The 11,320-nt window shown below is 37.6% G+C and overlaps 1 protein-coding gene across 1 annotated transcript in view; it reads left to right on the top strand.

Moving 5' to 3' along the window:
* APOB (apolipoprotein B) overlaps positions 1-4,475 on the top strand; it is a 35,851-nt gene extending 31,376 nt beyond the window's left edge. Inside the window, 5 exon segments of the mRNA XM_010393265.4 lie at positions 266-380; positions 1,219-1,402; positions 2,480-4,090; positions 4,092-4,215; positions 4,218-4,475. Of these exon segments, the coding sequence (XP_010391567.2) occupies positions 266-380; positions 1,219-1,402; positions 2,480-4,090; positions 4,092-4,215; positions 4,218-4,294 (2,111 nt within the window). The 3' untranslated portion in view covers positions 4,295-4,475.
* Positions 4,476-11,320: the final 6,845 nt, after the last annotated feature.

Here is an 11,320-nt window from a genome sequence, read left to right as displayed (position 1 = left end):
ATCAGAGTCTCAGTCAGTCACCCTGAAGACTAATGACTATATATATGTGTGTCATATCCATGTTGAGATACAATGTGAATTTTAAAATGCTGCTGTCAAACAAATTTTTTCATATCTTTTTATTTGGGAATTATGGACATTCAGTTTCTTGAATCATAATTTGACATACCAGTGAAATACCCCACAACTGGCCATCAAACATACAACTGGATATGTCTTTTATATTGTTTGTTGGTAATACACACATTTGAAATCTTTTTTACAGTTGTTTCAAACTATGAATATAAAGAAGGCATGTTTGTTATGAAGACAACCGGCAGCTTTTCACATCGTGACATGAGTGCCAACTACAAGGAAAATCTGACTATTTCAGGATTTGGGTAAAGATTTGCTCTAATCATACAATTTATAATAGACATAATTGCAAGTGATGAGTTGTTGCTTTGATCTCTAATGCCCTAGGGTGCTTTGCAGTAATCGATAAGAACCTGTGTATCTACCCCACCTATTTTGACACACAATTGGCTGTGTCCTTTTCCTTCTCAAGGTAACTTTAAAGCTGTTCCCTCTCAGGGTTTCTAGAACAGCTTTTCTCACCAGCCCCATGTCAGAAAACCGCTGAGACATAAACACGGTATTTTCTAATCAGAGCAGTTCTAGATCTAACCATCAACATAGCTAGGTTTCTTCTCAGTGGATCCCTCTGCCACCACAAACCATTATAGAGTAATTTTTATTCACAAGTGCCCACGTCAGACTTGGCTGTCTTACTGCCTGTTTTGATCTGCAAGTGTTGTGTTGATACATCCAAGGGACAGAATCGGTGAAGGCAAGTACAAATGCAGATAAACAGTAGTGCCTACACTTGTGTTGGTGGAAAAATTGCACTCAGTTTGTGAAAATCTGTAGAAAGCTGACAACTGTACAGCTACAGGTTTTATTTTGCTACCCTAATTTAATGAAAATTCTCAACAGAGCTCAATGTAGTTTTATCTAAAACAGGAAAATTGCAGTGGCATAAAGTTTTGAATGTGTCAGGCTAAATTCTAAGAAATGTGGATAGTAAACCCTACATTTTATTTTCACGATAAAGGCATTGTTTACATACATACATATATGTATATATATGAAATTATAGGTGTTACTGTATTCAGACATACTGCATTGGGCTTGTGCTTTGTGCATTGATTCATAGCTGTGTATTTACTGTGGTTTCAGAGCCCTGGAGGACACTTTGTCACTAGATATCATCAGCCCAACTTTCACAGATGTTCATGTGTGTTACCAAGAGAATGAAAGGAAATCATCCGGCTCAATATCCTCACCCTCAGCCGGGACCCTTGCTTATGTCCTTGAAGGGGATGATGAAATTTTCATTGCCAGAGTTTACTACCAAACTCAGGTAAGTCTGATATGAGCAATAAAAAGCAAAAATGCTTGATGTGGTCAGAGGAAAAGTTCTCTTTTAAATTTTGTGTGTGCTTATGTTGAGATATAAATTAACTACCAAATAAAAACTGTATTATCAGTAATAAAAGGTTTTATTTCCTACACTGGCCTTTCCAGTACTAAAAGTACTATGTGTGTAAAGAGGTATTTTCAACTCCTTCACACAGTTATTTTTTCCATCTCCTATGGTCAAGAAGGCACACCCACTGAAAGGGTAGAATGTACAAAGTCAGTTTTAGATAAGCTACCCATCAGGTTTAATAGATAGCCATAGCCCAGGGTTGTAGTAATTCTAAGTAGCCTCATGGCTACTTAGAATTACTACATAAGTGACCATTATAGGAATAAGGCCACCAGAAGAGGTTAGAGCATCTGTGAAGTGTCTTTTTTAATCCTTTAATATGTTACAATACATGCTTTTATTATTGGCATACTGCAATAATTTCAGAATTAAAATCTTACCTTCCAAAATTATATACTAATTTAGGGATAACAAGAAACTCATAATTCAATATTTACTATAAAAATGGAAAAACTATACATGTAAATATATTCTCATTTGAGGATTTAGTAACTACTCTGTCTAAACTGTCTCATTTATTTTAATGATTACAAAATTAAATCCTGTAATATTTTCATATGAAGAAAATGCTTTTTGAATTCACTTTAATTGATTTCAGGAATGAGTAGAAGGCTCATTTTCCCAAGTAATTCACCTCCCTTATGAGACATGATAGGCATTTAATACAAAGGAAGGAAAAATCTTATTTGCAGTCAGATATTAAAGAAGACCAGACTAAGTTATGTTCTAGCCTTGCTCTTTGAAGAAGCTTGAAGTAGCTTGGTACGAGATAATTTCTTCCAAAATAACCTTTCAAGATGAGAGCAGACAGACAGCAAACAGACAGTGGACAAAAAATTGGAGAGTGCTTGTCTTAATCAATGACAAAATTAAAGATGCAACAATGAGAATGTTGAAATACGCTCATAAATAATATTGGAGTTTTCTTACCCTGTTTTCTATTTTCAGTCTGCTCCCCAGGAGGACATTGACATACTAAAAGGTGAGATATCCTTCAAGGAACCTGAGCGGATTCAAATGAAATTCAACTGGAATGAGGATGCTGCCAAAGACTTGCTGTTGGGTCTGAAAGAAAGAGTGCCTAAAATGACAGATGCAGTCTATAGGTATGTTAATCGGTACCATAAGGAGCATATGGGACTGGAAATTAGTGCTGCCACCTTAAAGATGAAGAATATAATGCAGAATAATGCTGAAAAAGCATACACTTTTGCTGCAAATCAAATAGATGAAATAGATGCTCAGCTTCGCACGGCTGCTAATGATGCCTCTGACAAATATCAGGAGCTGAAGTTCAAAGCTAAACGGCTTTATAGAAGAGCAGCAGATCAGGCTGAACAGTTTGACTATCAAAGAATAAAAGCAAAACTTTTGGATGTTTTAATTGACATAATAGAAGAGTACCACCAGAAAATAAAACACATAATTGACTCAGCCACTGAATTCCTGAAAACCACAAAATTCCAGGTCCCTGGGCTGTCTGAAAAGTACAGTGGTGCAGAAATATACATCATGACTACAGAGAAGGTGGCAAAAAGTGCTGATGTATGCCTTTCAAAACTTCAGGAGTACTTTGATGCCTTGATTGCAGCTATCAATGAGCTGGAAGTCAGACTTCCTGCTTCTGAAACAATTCTTAGAGGCCGTAATGTACTTGATCAAATTAAAGCAATGCTGAAAGATTTGCAGGAAAAAATCAGGCAGACATTTGCTACTCTTCAGGAAGCTGACTTTGCAGGAAGGCTGAAGCAACTGAAACAAGTAGTGCAACAAGTTTTTCAGAAGGTAGAAGAAATGGTTAGAAGCTTGCAATCCAAAAATTTTGAAGACATTAAAGTCCAAACACAACAGCTGTACAAAGATGCAATGGCTTCAGACTTTGCCCAGAAGCTGAGATCCTTGACAAAAGATGTTAAAAAATATGTTTCTCAGTTCAAAGACTTCAGCCAGAAGACGTTCCAGGACCTCTCAGAAAAGCTGCACCAGCTGCTCCTCTACGTAAAGTCATTGCGGGAGGAATATTTTGATCCAACTACACTTGGATTGTCAGTTAAATACTATGAGGTGGAAGACAAGGTACTGGAATGGCTGAAGGATATCATAGATCTTCTCGTGGATTGGCACAATACGTATGTTGGAGATCTTGCTGGCATTGTTACACGCCTGACAGACCAAGTAAGAGAATTGGTGGAAATCTACAGTCAGGAATATTATGATCTTATAACTGATTTTGAAGGAAAAGGAAAACAGAAGATCATGGAACTCTCATCTGCTGCTCAGGAAAAAATCCGATATTGGTCTGCAGCTGCTAAGAGGAAAATTGATGAACATAACAAGCAACTCAAAGAAAAACTCCGGGAGATCTATGGGCAGCTTAGTCAGTCCCAAGCAAAGCTAATCAGTGAAGCCAAAAGGTTAATTGATCTAACTATAGAAAATTACTCTGCTTTCCTGCAATATATCTCAGAGCTTCTTCGCTGGCTTGAGCAAATAACAGCTGAGAGCATAAAACCGTATGTAGCTGTTCGTCAAGGAGAGCTTAGAATACAGGTGCCCATGTGACTGGCAGTCCATTTACCACATGCCCCAAAAAAGCAGACAGGCACTCAGGAAGAAAGTGGAAATGACACACATAGTGATTCAGCAAGGCATTGAGAAAGGCTCCAGGAAATGGAAAGAAATGCAACTGATGAACAACTTGACACTGAGCAAGTGAGTCCTCAGAAGATTATGGAAAATATTCAGCAGCGCATGAACACCTGAATGGACATGTAGAAGAGGAGAAGTAACAAGTTTCTACCAAAATGTATTTAAATATAACAGCAGTCAATATACTGGAGCTTCAGGTAGATGTTTGAATCTGAATTTGTAAATTAAAACTTAATAAACTACACTAGGTTATTTTAATAAGCTTAATAAGCCAATAAATGAGTTCTTTATTACATTTTTGTGTCATTCATTACAACTACTTTTACTTGGAGCATAAGGCTTAATCCAACAATTTTCAAGGTCAATGGGAAGTCTTTTCTTTGATTTCAGTATGTTGGATCAAGTCAATAATGTGCAATGCATATTGTAAATAGTCACAAAAGCTATGGAATACATAGAATAAACAGGTTTTAAGATAAAGGTCACATTCATAAGCCAGTTGAAGGAAGACTTGGAAACACATCTAGTTCCCAGCATAAAAATACCTTCATAGATAAGTAAGGAAAAGGGCATGTATAAAAACATGAATTTAAAAAAATGGTAAATTCTGAAAATGGCATAAAAAATTGAAAATTAACATATAAACATAGGTAGAAATATGACTCCTGGAAAATTGCAGATAATAATACAAAGGTTTTCTTAATAAAAATTAATTTATGCCTGCATCAGTTTTCAGAAAACTATGCCAAGAATTTTAGATGGGTTTTCTTTCTACTGGCTAATTTATATTTCAGAAATACAGGGTTTTCTCACCTGTTTCCCCATGATATTTCTGGTTTCACTTTAAATTGTCTATCTTTTACTTATTGTGAGTTTAGTCAAGTGTCAAAGTTTCACAGACATCACTGTGTATGATGGGAGTCAAAAAGTTTTCCCCTCCTAGGCTGAAACCTATCATTCATTTAAATGAATTTTCATTTAAAGATGAATTTAAAGTACGGTGAAGAAGTCCCTCACAAAATAAGCCTATTTTTAAGTGGAATATATGTTGACCTGCAAATGGTGTACTTTCAGCTGTTGGAATACTATATAGACAGTCCTAGAGAAATGCATGCTCAGGCTGAAATAATGTTGCCTCTTTGAGAATAAACTTTTTTGACAAAGAACACTAGAAAGTTTGTGCACATGTCTGTTTTGATAAAATCAGTCCACTCTGTAATATGGCTGTTGCTTGTTCATTAATGGGAAAACAGAGAATCTGCTTTCGTTCCATGGTATGATGGAGTACATACATGAAGTGATAGAGCACCAAGACATTGATATCCCTATTGATAGATAATATTATTACGTGAGTAGCTTTGCCAGTAATGATTCTTATCAGATAAGCTACTTTAACCCTGAAATCAGAATCTCGCAAGCGTGGTAGTATATACACACCTATCTAGCTGTCAGCAAGTGGGTATCTCTTAGAAACTGAGGTAAATCCATTTTCTCTTCAGAGCTTTCACCCATCACAATTACAGCAAAAATTTTCAGAATAAGAGATAGAATAGTCCCCTGTGAACTATAAAATAAGTTTTGATTCTGAATAGAACCAATCTGCATATGTCACCCTGCCCAGGGGAACGAAAGGTATAAAAATCCCTGTTTACATGTTCTACTGAGTATCCCAGTAAAAAAAGATGTCAGCTGCAGAGCCCTTTCACCTTCATTCACAAGGAAACTGAAGCCTATGGGTCATCTGATCTTTATTGGATGTCAGATTGCACCACTCATTTCCCTGAATTTCAGAAATGTTTAAGCACAACCAGATTTCTCAGACACTGAATGATTGTTGCTTCCCTTTGTCATGACAAACAGCCCTGTGAAACAAAGGACAGTAGCATAAATTATAATAGATATGGGAGGAGAGAGATTTGAAGTTTTGTTTTCTTTTGTTTCCCCCCTCATGTCTATTTATTTCTGTCCATCATCCGTCATTCTTGGAAGGATTATAAATGCTAAAAAAGGATTTACTTATAAGGAATGGGTTAACTGATTAATAAATACGCCAAATAGTATAAATACGCCAAATAGTATAAATACTGGCTCTTATTGGCAAGGATGAAGCTTCCCAAGAGCAAACACAGTAGTTTGCACACTAAGCTGTGGTTAGAGGTTAGAGATTTCCAAGTCTCATAGCAGCATTGCTGCCAGTTGGATTAAAGCTCTCAATCCTGTAATCGATGTGCCATCTTGCAGTCATCCCACAGTTGGTCTGGGGGTGGGGGGAGGGCCTGGAAGTAGAACACTGCTCTCAAAATTGGTCTTACTGGAACTTAGCTGTTTTGTAAATCCCCACACCAGAGAGATCATCTCAAGTACCCCTTTGAAACTCAGGCAGTATTTTTACACAGGAAGAGGCTGTTTGTGCTTGTATGTGGATGTCCCACAAGCACGTACAACTAGGTGTCACTTTAATTTCCATTCTTTTTCCTGTTGTTTGGTTGTTGCTGCTGTTTTGTTTCAAGATCTAGAAAATTTTAGCCTTATTTCCCATGTAGTATGTTACAGAAATACAGACAAAACCACAATTATTCAAATTGTGTTGCAACTTATGAAATGTTTTCAGTATAATAATTTGTAATATTATTAGTTCTATTTTGGCTTCTTTTTAGTTTATATAATAGGAAAGATTCTATTTCATTAAATCCAATTGTGTGGGAGATAACAGGGAATCAGCAACTATCTGGGGCTCAGTGACACTGCTTCTTTTATTTTCTTTTTTTTTCTATAGTCTTCATCATCTGAATTCTCATAAATGCCAGAGGGGCTTTTCTTTATAATTTACAGCAGGTATCAGACATAGAGCAGAACTGGTTGTAAAAGTTTAATTACGTGAAACATTTTAACAAGAAATTGAGAGAACAATATGCCCTGCTCTAACTAAGTGATTGTAGAAATAACATTGACAAGAAACGTGTGTGTTCCTAAATGAAAAACTTTTGCAGATGTAGGGCAGAAAAAACGTTCCATAATTTTAGATTATGCAACCAACAAGAGCTAATTTTTTATTAAGTGATTTAAAAGTACATGCATAGTTTGTTTCATATACAGAGATTCTACACACTTATCCACCTCCACACACACCATCACCCACCTCTGGCTCTAAATTATGCTATTGATACTTTTAGAGCAACTGCCATTATGGCCTACTGATACCTTTCAAACTTTATATTAAAATATTTAGTTGTTCAGTAAGTGACACAAAAATTTGTACTACTCTTCTGCTGGCAGATTTATTGCCCAGGTGGGAAACCAGAATTTATTAAAGGCCATGCGGACATACAGAATTGCTTGTATTCCATTTCTGCACAGCCAAATCCTGGCCCAAATGAAATCGATAGCAAAATGTCTATTGGCCTCAGCAGGAGTAGGCTTTGGCCAGTTAGGTGTATAACTTGAGAAGCACTCTGGGATCCTGTAGGACAAAGCTATATTATTATCTATTAAAATCTACACAAAAATATCATTGAAAGAACACGCAGACAAGAAAATTAATCACTAACAAATTTGAGACAGATCAGAATGAAGCTTGCCTGTACAACGTTAACCAGAGCTTCTTTATAAGATTTTACCCAGTTTTACTTAGTATCACAGAGAAAGTCTGCTGGGGCCAAGAATTCTAGGTTCTGGTCCCAGGCCTTAGACACGGAAATATACACATACATCTCATCACCCTTTCCCTTCTTTCATTATCCATCCGAGGTGTTAAGGGACACTGGGACCTTATAGAATAAAAGCCTGTGTTGGATGTTTGCAAGACCCAACTGGGCAAATTCTTGAGCAACACAATCTGAGTTAAAGCTCGCCTCTGTTCGGAGAAGTAGATTGTACTACAGACCTCCCAAGGTCCCCTGCAACCTGAGTTACTTTGCGATTCTCTTGTGACTAAATTTATATGGCTTTAGGTTGCCATCTCTAACACTGTACCTACCCTTTGGTAAATGGCTTATGAGCAATTGGCTGCATCATTATTGTAATGTATCATTATTCAAAGACAGAGAAGTTTTATGGTATGCCTGCATGTAAACACATCCTCATTCTGATTGCAACCATGAGCCATCCTAAAATACCCTGAAGCATTCCAGCAACTGAAGCCTTCTCAGCTGGCTCTGTCTCTTTCCTGTTCTATGCTCTTCACGTGAATTTATACAGAAGTGCTCCTTTGCCTTACCAAACCACAGACACTTTCCCAACGTGCAGGAACTGATATTATGATTATTACTATTCATATCCTGACAAAAGGATTGTGGTAGCTGTTAGAAGAACAAACTGCACATCTCCGAATGGCTGGAGAAGGGTCCTCTGCTAGGCTGGGCATTGGCAGAGTGAGAGGATCAAGTACATGAGCAACAGTTCCACCACCAACTTGGGGAAGTAGCAAAGGTCATGCAAAATGCTTACACCGTGCATCTGTTGTGAAGAATTTGCCAGCTGTTTGCTGTAAGCAGAGACCCACCACAAGTTATAACCTCATATTGATTTCCCAGCAAATGAATTCAAGGGGACATATTAGAAACAGTCTTGAATTTATGGGTAAATCTATTAATCTACACTGCCTTTGGGACTCAAGGAACAAGTTCTTGTCTCTGAACAAGTGATATGAACTAGCTCAAACATTATATAGCCTACAGGAAATAGGACTTGGAACAACTCTCTATTCAAGTGTCCAAGTTTCCTTAAAGAGGGAGCCAAAAGCCATATGCAGCATAGGTGCCTGGGGGACCTGAGACTTGGTCTGAAGCAAGGAGTGAACCAAAAACACAGCAGAGAGAGCATGAAGAATGAAAATATTCACTAGATCTACCCTACAAATGGCATGGTTAGATACTTAGAGGAGGCCACTGGGGTGAGTAAAGATGGTCTTAATTAAGGCCGTGCATGGGGAAAAATATCAAACCTACAACTCTAAGTGCTGCCTGCCACTTCTATTACACTACTGAAAGAGGCTGGTAACTCCTGGGTTTCTGGGCGACCTGGTTATTCTTACAGGGGTAATATTCTGCCCTCATTTCTGTTCAGTTTTGACTAAGGATGGAAAGGCAACAGCCTCCAAACCATACTTTTCTTTCCCCACATTTTCCCTACTACCTCTACCTTTATCATAGTTAAGATGTATTCCAATGTTGTTGCCAAGTAGAGGAAAAAAGTTAACATACTTGTTAACTTGTTATTTTGCTGTAATATATTTTCTGGCATTTGCAATGACTACCGGAGTTTATTTCTAAAAAGCTTCATAGTGCTTTTATTCAGTTTTCTCTAGAAAGTGTTTTATGGATATCTTCCTATTCAGCTCTACCTCTGCTCTGAGAGCATTGGTAATTGTGGTTCTATTGGTAGGTTTCATCTATGGAAGGTTTTTGCACTGGAAACCTCAGAAATAGTTTCATCTGTTAACATGTTGTTTTGTCACTAGTCTCATAAACAGCCCCACACAGTGTCCACCAGTCACTCTGAAAGGTCACTTATTTCTTTCCTTCTAATACCTGTAATATTCTTAAGTTTTAAATCAGTGGCTCACCTGGCTGGAAGTGAAGATCCAAAGCCAGTTACAAGATGCTATTAGGCCCCTGTGCTAAGGCCACCAGATCAAACCTCTGCATTTAGGCAGAAACTCCCCTTTTCCCAGGTATATGCTCACTCCTTTACACTTCACAATCCCATTCAGACTGCATCATATTATGCTGCTAAAAAGGAAGAAAAATGGAAAGGTGGTATCACTGTCTCCGAAGTTCAGTATAGGTGTTAATTTAATTTATTTCAAGATTGCTACCTTTGAATGTTCTCAAAGAGAAGCTGGATAAAAAAAAAAGCTCTCACCAACACCTACTACCTCTGTGCTGCATGACACTTTGAACAGACATTTTCCATTGTTAGCAGGCTGTTTGTCTCTCCATAATGGTCTTTCTCAGTTACTATATTTGTTTATTTAATAAGCCTTTGTTTTTCTCTATGGAAATAATTGGCTTATAACTACTTGCAAACAATATGGACAGTTATGCAAAGGCATTTCATTTTAAAGCTGCAGAACTGAAAACCAGCCAAATCTGAAGGAACACACATCTCTCACACATAGCCCATATTCCAGCAGTACAAACCCCACAACCTCTCTCTCTCAGGCACATCTGTCTATATGTGCAAACATCCATGCAAACACACGCACACGTACTATGTACATTACTGTCAAGTTAAAAGCCTAAAGTTAATCCTTAATCCTTAGGTCATCCCCTTCATTTCAGCACATCGAGCCAGCCAAGCCTTCCCAACATGCCTGTCAGCAGTAAGTTGACGTAACTCTTCCCACTCAGGACCCATTAATTCAGCAGTTTCACCAGTGGTGTTCCACCAGGTTCATCTTCCAAAGCTTCAATTTTTGTTTAAACACAGAATCAGAAAGTTATAGATTTTGGGTCCTGCAGCTTTCCTTTGTTTTTTTTGCACTCCATTTCAGCTGGAATGTGCTGATGAATTCATTGCACAATTATGTAAAGTGATACTGTTGTTCTTATTCAACAATGGCCAGTTCCTCCTCCAAAGGATTTGAGCTGAAATTTTCCAATCCTTTTGGAAACACACTTTTTCAAAGAAAAATTTTGTTGATATTTCACTAGCCCAGTAATGACCTGGTGACTTCTTTGTGGCCATGTGTATTTGTGTCATCTGCACTCTATGTCATCCCTCTTCAGGTTTCCACTGAACATCACTATCTTTTCGGTTTTTACAAATCGTCTTGATGTATACCCCATGTCTGACTTCCCTTAAAAACCCATTGTAGAGACAGGGTCAAGTTTTAATAGCTCACATTCTGGATTGGGGTTCAGTTCCTAGACCAGCTTTTTATCCGCTGCATCATTCATCCACCTCATTTTCTCATATATTAGTTTCCCATGAGTAAAATGGAAATTATACTTCTCTGCTTTTCAGTGGAATTGTCAGAATGAAGCTAACTCATGACCTGGAGACAATCTGATAAGTCTCGTTGTGCTGAAGACCATGAAGTAGATAGACACACTGTAATGGCAACAAGAAATCAAGATACATGTATTGACTTCTCTCTCCCATCATCATGTTTATTGTTTTAGTAATTTGGAGTTGATT

This window comes from Corvus cornix, chromosome 3, assembly GCF_000738735.6.
Source record: "Corvus cornix cornix isolate S_Up_H32 chromosome 3, ASM73873v5, whole genome shotgun sequence".
NCBI classification, from domain to species: domain Eukaryota; kingdom Metazoa; phylum Chordata; class Aves; order Passeriformes; family Corvidae; genus Corvus; species Corvus cornix.
This window is presented reverse-complemented; position numbering and strand designations above follow the sequence as displayed.